General features: G+C 44.5%; 2 protein-coding genes across 2 annotated transcripts in view; one reads left to right on the forward strand and one right to left on the reverse strand.

Moving 5' to 3' along the window:
* Cdon (cell adhesion associated, oncogene regulated) overlaps window positions 1-12,564 on the forward strand; it is an 86,050-nt gene extending 73,486 nt beyond the window's left edge. The window contains exons 19-20 of the mRNA XM_028776188.1: window positions 8,222-8,460; window positions 9,135-12,564. Coding sequence (XP_028632021.1) covers window positions 8,222-8,460; window positions 9,135-9,298 — 403 coding nt within the window. The 3' untranslated portion in view covers window positions 9,299-12,564. The remainder of the gene's footprint in view (window positions 1-8,221; window positions 8,461-9,134) is intronic.
* Window positions 12,565-13,941: 1,377 nt separating this feature from the next.
* Vsig10l2 (V-set and immunoglobulin domain containing 10 like 2) overlaps window positions 13,942-16,509 on the reverse strand; it is a 10,010-nt gene continuing 7,442 nt past the window's right edge. Inside the window, exons 7-12 of the mRNA XM_028776169.1 lie at window positions 16,016-16,306; window positions 15,394-15,690; window positions 14,625-14,747; window positions 14,337-14,361; window positions 14,164-14,216; window positions 13,942-14,039 (exon numbers count right to left, since the gene is read on the reverse strand). Of these exons, the coding sequence (XP_028632002.1) occupies window positions 13,942-14,039; window positions 14,164-14,216; window positions 14,337-14,361; window positions 14,625-14,747; window positions 15,394-15,690; window positions 16,016-16,306 (887 nt within the window). The remainder of the gene's footprint in view (window positions 14,040-14,163; window positions 14,217-14,336; window positions 14,362-14,624; window positions 14,748-15,393; window positions 15,691-16,015; window positions 16,307-16,509) is intronic.

The raw sequence follows: 16,509 nt of genomic DNA on the forward strand, positions 1-16,509 counted from the left end.
GATTGTTACATCCCAGAGCTTTCTAGGGGGAATTGTTACATCCCAGGGCAGTCTAGGGGGAATTGTTACATCTCAGGGCATGTAAATGACTGTGTGGCCTCCTGTGTTCTCTTAACTGAAAAGTAAAACCTTCTGAGGATTTTAGTAGCCTGTAGAAAGAGGCCTGTTGCATGCAGCCCTGCAGGGAGCCAGTCCCCTGCACTGCAAATGTAATTGAGAAACCACTGTGCTGGTCAGCATCCCCTCCACTAAAGGCATAATTGAGAAAACGTTGTGCTGTTCGACATTTCAAGAGTTAAACAGCTTGTAATCAAATAAATCAAATTCTTTCTGCCTTTCTCTTCTCCTCAATTTAGACAAAACAGCACAGTTCTGGATATGCAATCAAATGTGGTTTGTTAGCTGCTTGGCTAGTTTAATGGGAAGGAATTGACATTAAATTGAGTCTATTTGCCATCAGTCTTTATAATTTGTAAGAGAGAGTAGAGAAGACACTGATGAAATTTACAGATGAGTGAATGGAGGTCCCATCAGGAAAGAATGAGAGATTAACTTTAAGGGTCCTAGGGAGACTGGAAATGGGCAGGAAGTAAAAAATCAGTCTGGAAAAATGTCTATAGTTCATCTGGGAAAAGAAAAAGAAGTCCAGACCTAATGGCTGATAATCAAGAGAAAGAAAGCCACCGGGGATAGTGCCTAGAAAATCAGATATTACAGATGGCTGCCAAGTTTGTATGTAGTGATAATCCTAGCTGTCTGTATGTTCTCAGTCTGGGAGTGTCCTTCAACGGCTCGTGTCAGACGTGCTCGGATAAAAATGGATGCAGAGATGAAGGGAGGACATTAAGTTATAATAGGAGTCTCCAGAGAGGTTTTGATGGACCCAGGTGGTTGTTATTTGTCTAGAACACTTAAACTTTTCTTCAGAACAGGCCATTAAAAAAAAAAACAAACCCAGTTCTTCTCTACTTCAGAACTATCCTTAATGCCAGCAGAAGAAAGTACCAAGTCCAAGCTTCTGCCTTTCATTTGCCTATGGTGGTCTGTCTACTTTGAGGACATGGAGTTAGTTACAGGTGGTTGTGAGCCTTCTGATTTGATGCTGGGAACTGAGCAGGAGAAATGTTTTGTTTGGTTTGGGTTTGGGTTTTTTTTGTTGTTGTTGTTTGTTTTTTGCATGTATGTTTATTTGTTGGCTGGGTTTTGGTTTTTTGGGTTTTTAATTTTAATTTAATTTTTTTTTTTAGCAGCAATGTTTGTAACCTCAGATACATCTCTAACTGTTCAATACCCTCTTTCTGGAACGGTTATAATGTTACCCCCAAATTACTTCTTGTTTCTAAAATGGAGACCGGGGGGCCTTTTGTCATGGAGTATTGCTTTTGGTCTTTAAGTTATAAACTGTTTGTGGGTCTGTTTGCCTTGTTCATGGATAAATGATACAATCTAACATTTATTGTTTCCCAGCACTGCCACCTTTTGTGTAAAAGTAACTGATTGATTAAATTAAGTTCTAAAGCAAAGTGCCACCGTGATGCTGGACTCATCCCAGAATCCAACCATGTAGACAGTGAGAATGACCGACCGTGGTCATGGAGGAGGGTCATGAGGGTTCTGTGGTACAGCAACTTACCTGCTCCCACACTGGAGTAGAACAGCCAATAAAAGAGCTAGCAGTGACCAGAGGAAACAGCGAAGATGAACTAAATATAAACAAACACCATCAAGTTATTATTGCAGAAGTCTTCAGGGCATGTGCGTGAAAATAAATGTTGAGTATTCAGGTGGCCCATGCATCTTTACTCCTTGCCTTCAAGGATAATGAAGAGAGAGAGGGCCTGGCTGGCTTAGTGGTAGAATATTTGCCTGGCATCCATAAGGGCTTGGGTTCAGTCTCCAGTACTGCAAAAATGTTGGGGAAGGGGCTACACGTAAAACTTGTCCCCACATCTGATCAGAATAGCCATTATAATTCTATGTAATTATATTCAAGCATATAATCAGAAGGGAAATACTTATTTAGAAGACATTTGTCTGCATAAATTACAGAAATAACCAAATTATGTTTAATTAACTACCAATACACCGTGGTCTCTCAAATGCAAACATAAACTTTGGTTCAGTTCTCTTTTTCTTTCCATTCATGCTGTTCAGATTGCTGGTTACAGAGTATTTCATTAGTCTTGTGATTCCTACAATGTCATTTTTTCCATCTCATAAACAGATAGGTGAAAAGGTTGTCTTGTAAACAGACGAGTTCTAGACCACGTGAGCTCTTACAGCATAGCCCACTTTGTATTTCTCATGAGATGCTCAGAGTTGCGTTTACTTGGTGTCAATAGAATGAAGAAGAGGAGTCTCCCTGGGCTGGTGACAGCTCTGCAGAAACATTGACTCCATAGTCTGTCTGCAGGCACTGCATTCGAAGGTTGGGAAGCCCCAGATTGTGAAAGTTACTGAGTTGTGTGAACTATAGAGTGCGTTTTAAGAGTCTTAAGGAATGTTCTGTTCTTTCTCACTCTGTGGAGATTTGGTCTCTTAATTTACACATTCAGATACTCTGATTATTGCCTTAGAAACTGTCAGAGCACTATCAGTGACAGACTCGCTTCCTCATGCTGCACCTGATCACATTCAGAAGAGAGGTCACAGCCCTCTGTGTGGACCATATGCTTTTATCTCCGCATGCCCAGCCCAAGTCCAAGCTGTTTTTCCTCTGAAACAGACATCTGGAAGTATACTAACCAGGGAGGCGATGCAATTACTTACATTTGGTTAGCTAAGTGGTTAATTGTAGATTCTGAGTTAAGATTCAATGTACTAGAAAATTTTAAATCATTGTGGTTTATCATAGTGAAATCTGGGTCCTAGCTACTTTACAAATGTAAATTATATTACTATCCACCCTACTCTGATCTCTGATGAGGGAGAGGTACAGTTCAAAGGAGATTGACCTGAAAAGCAGATACTAAAGAATACTTAACAGGAAGTTGTACTTTCTCCTGCCAAGAATCTGTCATTTTCAAATGTCTTTAGTGTTCCTGGCACACTAACGTACATCAATGGTCATCCCTGTAGAATCTGGCCCTCGCTCTTCTGTCTTGCTGGCCCCCAATCCTGCCCTGTGAATGTAGCTTCATGCCACTCTGAAAAATGTTCTTTAGAAATCACAATGTTGAAAAGCCCTTAGACTTCACTCAGAAATCCCATCTACAACTTGCTTCAAATTAAAGAAGAGCTCAGGACAAGAGAAACCAAAAAGGAAAGAAGAGGTCTCTCACTGTCTGGTGAGTCCCTGGCATTTTGTTATTTTAGCATGATGAAATTCATTCACAGTTGCTGTATGAATTCATTTTATTTGTAATGCTTATATTTGTTGGGAGCTACCTTGCTTTTTTTTTTTTTTTCAGATTCTGGCAAGTTTGGTTTTTATTTTCCCCTCAGCTTAATTGTGCTTCTTTTACACAAACTTTTCTTTCTGGTCCTTCTTTGTCCTCTAAGCTCAGTCTCCTAGCACCTTACATTACCTTCAGATTCCCAGAGAAAGGGAAGCCAGAAGTTCACTTTTGCACATGTGACACCATCAGGATCGAGCGCCTGGGTGTGCGTCTGTGACATTGAGGACGGTCATGGCTGACCTCTAGGAGACTGATATTTAAGCCAGCTAACCCTAAAGTCAACAGATATCAGAAAAAGTATCTAGCCACAAGTCAGTATTGAACAGAGGTGGATAACTAGTATTGTGATGCAAACAGCAAAAGAATAAGTACCCCAGACCCTCCTACTTTAATATCCGTGTCTTACCTCACGTTAGTTATGGACTGAGAACAGTCTTGCACTAATGAGCCTAATGCTATTCCTTAATAACTTACTTGCTTGGAAAAAAAAAAAAAAAAATATATATATATATATATATATATATATGCCAAAATTTTTTAATGCTAATATTTTCTTATTTATTTTAAATTTTTTAAGTCCTACTGTACATCATTTACTATGTGTTTGGCACTGGGCATTATGACTTTAGCTAGAGTCTGATATGCATTAGAACTCATACAAGAGGCTGGCAAGATAGACTCAGGGGGCGAAGATGTCTGCCTGGCAACCTACATTTAGTTCCTAGAATCCACATGGTGGAAAGAGGGAAACAATTCTAGCAAGTTGTCTTCTGATTTCCAGATGTGCTCACGTTCACACATGCACACACAGACACACACACTAAACAAACAAATAAGAATTCACTTTGGGATAGTTTAACTTCATTTCTTCTTTTAATGATCTCTTTATGGTCTTCTTTTAAAAACGTTTTTGCTCTAAAATAGTTAAAATCCTGAAAGGCTTTATAATTGATGCTTATTAACTGACAATATGCATTCTAAATTTCTACACCACCCTCTTTTGTTACTCATTTTCCTTCAACCAGGAGATTTTTTTTTTTTTAAGATTTATTTATTTCATGTATGTGGGTACACTGTCGATGTCTTCAGACACACCAGAAGAGGGCATCAGATCCCTTTACAAATGGTTATAAGCCACCATGTGGTTGCTGGGAATTGAACTCAGGACCTCTAGAAGAGCAGTCAGTGCTCTTAACCACTGAGCCATCTCTCCATCCTCAACTTGCTTTCTCTCGTTCTTGTTTTAATACTTGGCAGAATTGTTTTCTGTGTAAGTCGTGTAAACTGGTATAAGCGCTAGAAGATATTTTTTTCCACAAAGGATTTACCTCTATGTGTAGCCATACAGCTGGATGAGGGCCAAATTACTTGAAGCCCAACTGGGGTTGAACTAATGTAATGCTGAGGTTTATTTAGGCTTTGTAGAACCTTTGTCTAAAGGTTGGGAGATGGGTCAACAAGTAAAAATGCTCTCCGCGCAGGCATAAGGACCTAGTTCAAATCCCTAGCACCTGTGTAAAAAGCTGGACACAGCTTCAAGTATCCCTATGACCCCAATGCTGTGTAAGGTAGAGACAGGAGGATTGCTGTGGTTTGCTGGCTGCCAGCCTGGCTCCAAATTCAGTGAGAAACCTTCTCTCAAAAGAAAAGGTGGAGAATGATAGAGCGGACACCAGATGTCCTCCTCAGCCTCGGCGAGCACAAAAGGCCGTGTGCACTTCCACAGACAGCTGAGCAAACAGCACACACTCTCGCATACACACAATTTTGTTAAAGCCCAGCCTATTCCTGTTCAGTCTTCCCTTTAGGATATAGCCCTTTGAGGGTCCCAGTGAAGAGCCCATGTGTGTTTCCTGGGCCTTTTCCTCTTGGCAGGCTGCTGTTGTCTTCCTAGCTTCCAGAAGTTCAGCTCAGGTTCTTAGATTCTCAGTTCTTGATCTTGCAGAGTTTTATCTGCACTCAGTTGAGCAGGTGCCTCAAGAGCAACAGAAGGCTGACGATCAGGTTCACGCTGGCTTTCTCTACACTCTTAGCCACACAAGCACTTTAGTAATTCCCAGTGCCTTGAACAGATTAAAAGTAAAAATTTTCTATCCTTTTAGTGGTTTTTAGCAGGACAGATATTATGGTATAAACTAAGTAGCCAGGAGCCTGGAATTTAAATTTTTAGAAATACTTCCAGTAAGTCACAGTAGCCAGTTCTAATTCCCCTGACCAGAGATACTTCTGAGTTTCTTTAAATTCTCCAGTTTCATAACTGATACTAATGCCAGGTCCTCAGCTATGCAATCCCAATGCCTTCCACCCTTAGCCCTTTGCCAAGTCCCAGGTCTCCGCCACTTCCTTCCATATCCCAACATTTGGTTGCAACTGTTTGTTTGCTTCCGTATCTCTGCTAGGCTGGGAATGGGACCCCTGCTGCCTTTACCTTGTCCACAGTGCCTACCACAGTCCTTGCCAGTTGAGGGATCTTCCACAGGAGAGGATTTATGAAGTCCCGTATACTCATTAAATTCTCTCGAATAGTAGTTTGAGACTAGAATTATTTCCCCCTTTGACATTACCCCCGTGTTTTAACATATTCAGAGTCTGTGGGTAGCATGGACTGATTCCACAGGGGAACTTTGGGGTCCACTGAGTACGAGAGTGGGGGATGCCAACAACAAAGTGCAAAGTGGGCGGAGACATTGATCATTCGAACACTGTTAAAAGTTCCGAGCTGATTAAAACAACCAAGGGAGAAAACCAGAAGTGATGCCCTTCTCTGTTGAGATACAACGTGTCCAGGCCAGGGCTCTGGTTCTCACTCCAGTGTATTCATGTCTATAGCTGGTGTTCCTTCAGCTGAACTGGTCGAAGACCTGTATGGAAAAAACATGGACCATATTCATGTTTTTGCCATATTATCTAAAGTTAAAATTAGTTCCCTGATGTCTGAATCCATTAACTCTATAGTTAGTGTATTTTTTTTTTTATTTGAAATAGAAGTTGGATTTAGTTAAGTTAATGACTCGATTTACTGACAGGTATGTGGTTCTCTTTCAGACTCATCTGTATCTTCTTGCTCAGAACCGGTCTTGCCAGTGACTTGAGCCACCAGAACCGGACTCCTTTCCTAAATTTTTTCGTTTTGTCCCAGAAATCTGCTCTCCCATGTGTTAAAGATGGAAATAAAGAATTCTGGTCTTTATTCTCTCAAATGACCTATTTCAATCATGTACCTGCTCATCTCTGTGCCTGCCTTACATTAAAGCATAACAGAGCCTCAGTTTTAAACTTTTCTTAGTCCCAAATTTAGAAATTAAAAAAAAAAAGTACCAGTAACAGGAACAGCTTGATCTTCAGCAGATGGCAATGATAAAATATAGATGATTTAATAATGTTTCAGACAGAAACTGAACTAGAACCCTCTCCTTCAAAGACAGTCTGGGTTTCACCTGAAGGCTTTCTCCAGGCTCAAAGTAAGGGCTCAAGAAGGAACATGTGAGAAGACCGAGTTCACCGACAGTGAAACAAACAGAAAATTTGAAGAGGAATCAAGATCGAAAAAGAATCACTATACATCCAAGGACATAGGATGTGGTTCTTCCTGAGGAGATACCCCAGGATAGTCAAAGCAAATCCTGAGATGGCCCAAGCGTCACCGTTAGCAAACAGTGGCATTAAGCAGATATTATAAATATGTTCAAGGACCTGCGGGAAAATAAATGAACATGTGGATGTTTCAGCTGAGAAAAATCCAAATAGAAAGTTCGGGGCTGAGAAAGGACGGCGTGAGAATGGAGGGTGTACAGGGTGAGAGCGACATCGGTGGGAAGAGACAACAGAAGAACCAAAGACCCAGGAGGCGGAGTCGCAGAAATTACCCAGGTTGAAGCTGGAGGCAGGAAATAAAAGCAGAATGGACTTGAAATAAAGTGTTGAGCACTGGTAAATTCCCAGTGAATTAATTCGACAATGGGAAATAAAAATCTTAAAACTGCTGGGTTCTCAATGGCTAGTCTATACGGTTTCCTGCAGGGCTGACGGGGAAAGCACATGCGAGGGTTAATGTTGACTGTCAGGTGACAGGGTCTAGAATCTCCTAGGAGACAAAACTGTGAACAGGTCTCTGAGGGAGTACTTGGACTAGGTTAACCGAAGTGGAGATATCCACAGTGAGTGTGGACCGGAGTCCCAGACTGAATAGAATGGAGAAAGCCAGTGGAATACCAGCTTCTTGACCGCAGATGCGGTGTCCCCAGCTACCTCCATCCCTGCCACCAAAGCATCCACACCATGGTGCATCATACCCTTGAACTTGGACCCAGAGTGGAACTCTCCTTTGTTAAGTGGTTGTTGTTGGGGACTTTGTCATAGCAGTGACAAAAGAAACCAGTGTGTCATCTGACTTCACAGGTTTTGATATTGACTGTCGTGAGGCCATTTCTCTTGGGTGGCCGTGTATCTAAACTCTCTGTCCTGCACTTCTCTCCCTCAGTCCTTGCTGGTGTGTTTCGCTTCTGTGTGCTGTATTTAGGAATTAGGTAATGAAATGGGAGTTGTTTTCTGACAGTGGAGTACAGGAAGTATGTGGGTTGGGTCATCACGGAAGGTTCTGTCTTTAGGTGGTTTGCCTTTCGTACATTTTCCTATCATCTTCCATTACAACGGTAATTTTCAGGGTCTTGGTATTTCCAATCCTAATGAGTCAATTAGTTATTTTTCAAGCATAATTCTGAAAGGTTAGTGAGTATGAAATATTCATTATGTTTAAAACAAGCTTATTTTGATTATTGATGCCCCTAAACACTCAGTTCTGTTTCTCGGCTTAAACTCTGCAGGTGCTTCACCAAAACCAACAGTCCCCTTCCTGTGGTCCCAGTGGTAGCCTCTCATCCTCAGGATGGTCTGGAAATGAAGCCCCTCAATGCCATGAAGGTACCTATGTGTCCAGCTTCCACAGTTCCTGATCGTGCCCAAGACAGTGTGGAACCAAGACCTACCCAGCATACTTGCTGCCAGGACAACATAAGTGACATCAATTCTGATTCCACAGAAGACACTGCAGAGTTGAACAGAGGTACAGGGAGGCGTTTTCCTCCTTCTGTTTCTAGTCTCTGGGGGGCTGAAACCTGTATCGGGAAGCTGTATCAGGAAAGCCATACCAGTGGTTGGCTCACAGAAACCTTAGAAGACTGGGTGGGAGTGTTGGGCACTTGAAGAAAAGATAAAGATGGCAGAGAGATTCTTGGAACTTCTCTGTTGTTATACCTTTCAGCCCACCATGTCTCCCATCTAAATACTAACCAGAGCTGACCCTGCTTAGCTTCTCAGATCGGATGAGATCCTACACTCAGGGTCTAATAGCAGTAGACAGCTCAGGTTGCTAATCCCATTGCACTGTGGGAAGTTATCCAGACAGATGTGGACTCATTAGTACCAGAACGGAGGACTTGCTGGGGTGATGCATTTTGTGAGCATGGGCCCTGCATTTCTTTGAGTTTCCTGTAGGAACTATAACCTTTCTGTAAGATGCTTTCATAGGGAGTCTTAAGGCCATCATTTTAATCCCAAATGACTTACAGAGTAACTCATGAGAATCCATTTTTTTTAAGTGTACCTTCTTCCTCAGATTCAACCCAAACCTAAGCAGGACTTACTTTTGTGTGTTTCTTTATCAACACACTGCTTTCAGAAACAGCTGTATGAAGCTGATGTATTAATCTTCAGTGTACCCAAATCTCCGTTTTTCAGGAGACAGCAGTGGTCATTCAGAAGCAGAGAACAGAGTTTTCAGTTGGAACCCTCTTATTCTGTCGCCTGTCTTGGAGGACTGCGGTGAGAAGACAGCGTGGTCTCCTCCTGGCCCCCCTCTAGACGGGCTGTCAGTGGTCCTTCAGCAAGCCCATGAGACCTGAGAGGAACACGAGCAAGCCTCTTCATGTTCCCACTGCGAGCCAGCAACTGCGCCACACGGGCCTGGGGACAAACTGTGTGAAGGACATCAAATCAGAGAAAACCATTATTTATTGTTTGTAGTAGTAATGTCATGAATGTCTCTTAAAATGTGTGCCCTTTTATATTATTTATGCCTTACATTTTCTCTTCTCCATTTCTTCCTCCCTCCCCCACCCCCCCATTTTTTATAGAGTTTTTCAATCATCTGGAGAGCGGGGCATCATTGTGTCTGCCGGGGCCTTCAGTGGCAGTAGGAACTTGTGCTGGGTCCCATCTTCTGGCCTCTTCAGTTGTGGGGAGGAGGATTGTCCAAGCCAGTTCACATTTGTCACCAATCTTTCCTACATGAAAACTGTCACTTCTCCCATGTCATCAGACTTTCTGAACATTTAGAAATCAACCATAGTTGTGATCATGTGTTTATAATAGCCAACCCAGCTGACAAATTTTATGACTGCCTTCCAGAGAAATACTAATTCTGACTTATTTTCTCTCTGTGCCTGAGTATAAGTAATGGTCAGTCTTCTAGGTATCAAATTAGCCAGTGTTGTTATGAACAGGGAAGCATGTAAAGTCTGTTTGGGTTATTGTACTATGTAGAAAGGGAACCAGATTCAGAAAGAAAATTAATGCCTTCATGGTTCACTGCTTTATTTTAATTTACAAAATGGTCGCCATGAGTTCTTGACACTCCTTGCAAGGGTATATAGTACAAAATGAGACTTTTGAAGTGACAGTTTAAAGAGAAAGCTGTCACACGCCTCAAGAGAGAGGAGGGCTGAAAGGGACCTCTAAGTGAAGCTCTCCCCTCTGTCCCATAGTGCTTGCGGTGTTAAAACTACTTGAAGACTGACATTTTTGTCACTTCCAACATAGACAGTGTCCTGGAGGATCTGAGTGAGCATGTGTGAAGCCATCCTTCTGCCACTGTAGCAAAATTCCTGAGGTGATTGTCTTATAAGTACGAAGGGTTAGCTTGGCTCCCAGTTTGAGAAGTTCTAGCTTGTGATCAGATAGACCTGTGCTTTGGGCCTGTGCTGAGGGAACACATCCTGGTGGGTATGCATGGCAGAGCAAAATTGGGTATGCATGGCAGAGCAAAATTGCTTATACCACAAAGGAGAGGTGAGGGGAGAAAGAGGAGAGGAGCAGAGTGTACAGGTCCCCTCCCCCAACCCTGCCCCACCCGAGAGTGTGCCTCAGTGATCTGAAAACCTCACATTCCTCCCTGTTCAAGATTCTTCCACCTCCGGAACAAGCTGCTGTGGGAATCGGACCTTGAACACACAGATAGGCCTTTGGAAAATAGTATCCAAACTGCAGCAGAACGTCAGGAAAAGCTTAGTTTGAAGAAAAGGGTTTGAGGGCATTTGTTGACAGTTTTTCTGGTCACCATCATTATAAAAAGTAATCCAGGCGTCAGTCAGCAGGGTCCATGTAGCCAGTTACTGTTCTCAGAGTGACAAGGACATTGCAGCGGCCTTCGGAAGGCTTTTCATCCAAAATGTGTGAAATAGAAACTCCAGGTGCTACAAATGAACCAAGCCCTGACAGATCACAGATCTGCTTTTGAATGGTTGTATCCCTTAAGGGGGGGAAACCAAAGTTATTCTCTTTATGTGGAATCAGACAATTCCAGGATACATTTTGGTTTTTTGTTTCCCACAAATTGCAGTGAAAGAGAATAAGATACTGTAGTAATCAACTCTATATACATTTGTCAGTATTCCCTTACATATGTCTGTATCTTTTATAAATAGAACTGTTAGTGGGAATGTGCTGTTTCAGCAGAGGCCACTTCGGAAAAGTTGCTTCTGTAGAATGCAGTAAATAGAATTCCATAGCTGGGTAGCGGGGTGCTGTAGAAGGGAGTTCTATGATCCTGGGGTTCATGACCATAGTGTAAGAAATATGCAATTAGTTCTGGAGGCAGACGGCTGTAGCCTTATGTCTTGACTTGCAAAGGACAGCATAGAGACCTACTGTGTGCTTTGCCAGTTGGATTGGAACAAAGCTGCTCAGAGCAGGGGTTTAGGAAGGCAGGAAGCAAATGTCTGTGGGCAGTCAGTTGTTCACTGTGACTCATGAAACAGGTATGCTGGTGGGAGCCTTAGGTCAGAACTGCTTTTAAAGATTGAATTTGACATGGGGCTTGCCCATGAGGAAGATGAAATTTCCTTTACCTTTAGGGGCAATCTCATTGTGGACTGCTTTATTTATGATTAGTAACGCTGTTTTAAGTGTTAACCCTTTTATTGTATTTTATTTATAAAAATGGCTTTATATATTGAGATATATAAATATAAATATAAATCTATATAATTGCCTTTATATTTAGGAGCTTGAGTTCTCCTTAGTGTGAGTTTCTGTGAACTTTCTAGCCCTGCACAGTCACCGGAAATGGTCCTAGCAAGTGTCACTTCCCCAGGAGTCAAGAGGACATAGGCAAATGTGGGGCCGCCATGTGTTGGGGGGAGGTGTCATCAGTCATTCCGAGATGGGATAGCACGCATTTGTGGAAGAATGATTGTTTACTAAGTTCCCTGTTTGTTACTGTTATCTCTTCCGACCTCCACAGCAAGCAGACAGAGTAGGCATGGGATTCCCAGCTCACGAGTGAGCTGGAGTCTGTGCTGGAACCCAGTTTACCTGATCCATCACGCATGCCCCATTTACCTCTCTCTGGAAGCGTTATGGTTCACTCTCCATGGAACCAGTCTAGAATGTGTGCTGTTGTCCACCCCTGCTGGGGACACCTTTTCATGGTTTGGATGAGTCTTTGTTTAGCATGAAACTACCCTAGTCCTAGTAAATCATGTCATTGTTCCCTGGTTGTGTTCACCAATTATGTGGCTGACTCTGGTGACAGGTGCTGTGCAGGGTACAGGTTAATTGTGTTATTCTGAACTGTTGGGGTGATCTCATTGTAAAACGGTTTTTTCTGGGTTCTCCTTGTATAGTTGTTATTCCAGGCCGAGCATATCATGTCTCTGTCAGCTCCAGCACTACCAAGGAACTGTTGGGAACTGTCCTTGACCTATGTTGCTCGCTCTTACAGCATTGACCCTGAGATGCTTGTGTTGTACTATATTGAAAAAAAAATCTTTTATTTTCCTTAAAGTTGTGCTGTTACGTGTGAAATTGTACATACTCTTAAGTGATGTAGTTTTGACAGGTTTTATTTGGTTGACATGATTTTATATTAAAAGAGAATGCTGCTTTCACACGAAGTCGCCTGTGAAGAGAGATACTATACACTCTCCTGGGGGTACAGAGTGGCTTATACTAAGAGTGTGTAATTGTCCTATTTGGAAACTTCCCAGAACCTCCGCCTTGTTGCTCTGCAAAGCCCCTGTGAACACCCAAGGACCCAGTCTCCCTTATCGTGACTGCCAGTATTGGGAGGGAGCAAGACCACAGTAGCTGTCTACTAGGGAATCTGAGGGACCCCAACAGGACCCCTGCATGAGATAGAAGATGGGAGGGAAATGAGGAAAGAGGAGGTTCTTTTTCTCCATAGTGTCTTCATCACAACCTCAGCATCCTTGGAGGGGATAGAGCAGGATATACCAGGATGGGGTATAGCACCTTCAAGGAAACTTGTATCACTGCCCTGACTAATGGAAGTCAGTTATCTTCCCTGACCAGAAAATCAACAGAATCCTTGCTGTCAGATGTGGCCATTTTTTAAATTTCATTTCTCATACTTAAATAAGCCACTTTTAACTCCCAGACCCCATCCTCAAAGCTGCAAGGAAAGCTGAAACCCTTTTTCTAATAAGGCCCAAGTGTGTGAGAACTGAAGAAGCTTCTTAGGTTTCTCCCAGTTTTCTGTCTCCTGTCAGGCGCCACTTTCCATACTGCTGGCGGATCAGCCCTTGGCTCTGTCGCTGTTTCTTCTCCTCTGAGTCCTCTGCAGAGCAGCTCTGAGTTCTGACTTTTCCACCCCGTGTCAGCCAAACAAGCGCTCACTTGTGCCTCACCCAGATTTCAGGCTCACACTGGCAGCTGTCAGAGTGTGAGTTTGGAACAGCCTCTGCTCTCTGTCAGCCAGCTCCCCCAGGCCTGGTGACTGGAGTGTTGCTGATACCCCTGCTGGCACAGATTCTAGGAGTCTGACCGCTGCATGGTCAGCGATGCTCCCAAGCTACATTTGAACAAAGGGAGCACATACCTAGGCACCTGGCTCTTCTTGCCAATAAAGCATGACTCAAGCAACCAGCTCAGAAGTTGTAATTGAGTTAGGGATTACTCAACCCAGTGCCTTTTTTCCTCCTCTCTTCTTCTAGAAAGAACCCCACTCTTAGTTCCCTGGTATCAGAGAACATTCCTTGTACCATTTTCAATTGTTCTCAGTTGCCTTCCATGATGTCTCCAGTCGTAGATTTTCTGCTATCTGTCACAAGCTGGACATGTTCTGTCATGTGGAACACTGTAACTGGGCCACGGACCACTTCTTGAATCTGGATATTGAATTGGAAGTAGTTGATATCTGGGTGTTGGGTGAGGAAGAAAAAGTTACCACCTTAATTTTAAGACCAAAATCTGATGGGGTTGTTCCACCCTACCTGCCTTCCCTCAGTCCACTGCACCATTATTGACCTTACGGTGTCGCAGTCACTGTAATGGTGACATTTACTGGAGCATCAATGGATTCTTGTATAGGGTCTGAACCTGAGGTGGTAGAAGCTGTTTCAGTGCCTAGAAAGAGCACAGGTGGACAGAGAAGAGCAAGTTGGGGTGTGGAGGCTACTCTCTGACCACACGCCATACATGCAAACCAGCAGTGGATTCTTGTGTAGTCATTGGCACAGATGGTGCCTACCTGCTGGGGCCTCAATGCTTTCCCTGGAGGCTCTCTGTTGCTGCTCGTGCCCCCTGAGGTGGGGGGGGGGAGAGAGAGAGAGAGAGAGAGAGAGAGAGAGAGGCATCTGCAACTTCTAGCTTTCCTTTCCAATGAAGAAGTCTAGACCCCATAAAGATAAGTTGCACACTCACATAGGAACAAGCAGCCGATTCAGACCTGTGGGAAGAAACGAAAAAGCATCACTTGATCAACACAGTGTGGACCCCAGGAAAATGGCCCTCCCCTTCCTAGTGGCCTCCATACAGGGTCTCAGGAACCTAAAGAGAATGAATGACCCCAGTGCCTGAGGCTGGCTGGGGTCTTGAACCTCAAAGGATGGTATCACAGCAAAGGAAGAGTCTATAGATTCTCCTTTAGGTAGGTCTACACCTGTCCACCCTACGGGGTCAAACAACCCATCCTTTCAGATTCCCACTCACAGGGCAAAGTATGTGGGTGCCGGGCAGCATACTGGAACACCAACAAAGAGGTCGCCATTGCCACCACAACTCCTGTGCCTGCAGCTCCCAGTATAGCTGGGTAGGCACTGAAGGCGGGGTCCACTAGGAGGTGAGAGCATGGTTGGTATTAACTATCCCCATCAATGAACTTGGGCAACAGTGACTCACAGGGTACAGAGATGGTGCCCTGTGCCTCCCAAAGGCTCTGCTGCCTGACGTGGGGGACCCTGGGAATGTGGAGTTCGGCTCTTTTCCATCAAAAGAGGAGTTCTGGCTGCCTGGTGATGATGGTTTGCACCCCCAGCCAAATCCCCATTTCTGGCAGAAGATACATAAGGATACTACTTATTATGGCATTCTTGGGGCTGAAGGAACTAGACCATAAAATAAGGAATAGAGGAAGCAGCAGGAAGCTGAGCCCTCCTGTTCCCTGAGAGGTAAGACTGAGGCACAGAATGGGTTCCTCTTAAACCCTCAGCATCCCACACCCTTTCTCCAGTTTCTTCCGATTGGAACTGAAGCAGGGGTCTGCTCCCGTGCCTGGGGCCTCCCGAGCTGCGCCAGGAGAGTTAGGAAAAGAGCAATAGGAAAGGACAAGTAGGAAGCACACAGAGATAGGCTAAGAGACCCATCAGGATGGAGGCAAAGGGCTGGAGCATGGTAGCCTATAAAGGGAAGGATGGGGCAGGTTTCAGTTTTCTAGGGGTGGTGGGAGGAAGTGTGTTCCTCCCTGCTGCCAGCCCAGCACCTGGTGTCTTCACCTCCGAAGGATATCCTGCAGTGTGATGATTCATAGCCAGGATACGGAAGGCATAAAGGACTCCTGGGTCCAACCCTCCCAGACGCTGGTCCCTGCTCTCTGGTTCAATGTCACTAGCTGCTACCTCCCAAGCACCAGCTTCTGAGCTGGGGACACTGGCCCTCTGCTGCACCAGAAAGCCTGTCAGATTTCCAGGGCCGTAGATGGTCCACTGCAGCTCTACTTCTCTCCGATGTCGCCTGTAGGTCAGTCGGCTGATGGTGACGTTAGGAGGAGCTGGGTACCCTGGAGGGGAGTGAAGACGGAGATACAAACGGACAGTCTGCCTAGCAACAGCTACATGGCTTTTCCCTGTGATTAGACAGTTTGCAGAGGGGAGAGACGGGATGGTGTGTGTATCCCCGAGCTTCTTTAAACCCCACTTTCTCATTGATAAAATGAGGGAGTGTGGAATTCTATGTGCCTGGGTTTAAGATTCCATCAGATTCATACTCCCCTGACCCATCTGGGTCATGCTCCAGATTTGGAGAGGATGATTTTCAGAGCTTTCTGCAAAGCCCTCTGCAGCCACATCTCTTGCCACCGGAGCACACAAATCCTTTACACTCACTCAGGATCTCCAACAGCACACTCTGGCTGCTATTGCCCAAGGCATTGCGGGCCACACATTGGTAAGTGCCCCTGTGGTGTGCTGGGTCAGCATCTCGGACTTGAAGGCGTAGGTGAGTACCCTCAGGGTGTAGCGTGAACCCATAAGTACTTCCTTCCAACTGCTGTTGCTGGGGTCCCAGCCACAGGAGCTGAGCAGGTGGTGTGCCCCGCTGGAGAGCACAGCCCAGCCAGGCCTCTTCTCCCTCCAGCACTGACACTTTGGGTTCAGCCACTGTCAGCTGTGGGACTTCTGCAAAGACAGAGAAGGTGAGGGTTAGTAAGCAGCTGGCCCAGCTATTGGGAAGATGGTGGTCCCAGCTGTTGGGAAGGTGTGGCCCCAGCTGTTGGGAAGGTGGTGGCCCCAGCTGTTGGGAAGGTGTGGCCCCAGCTGTTGGGAAGGTGTGGCCCCAGCTGTTGGGAAGGTGTGTCCCAGCTGTTGGGAAGGTGTGTCCC

Source organism: Grammomys surdaster, unplaced genomic scaffold (assembly GCF_004785775.1).
Source record: "Grammomys surdaster isolate TR1022 unplaced genomic scaffold, NIH_TR_1.0 266, whole genome shotgun sequence".
Classification (NCBI taxonomy): Eukaryota; Metazoa; Chordata; class Mammalia; order Rodentia; family Muridae; genus Grammomys; species Grammomys surdaster.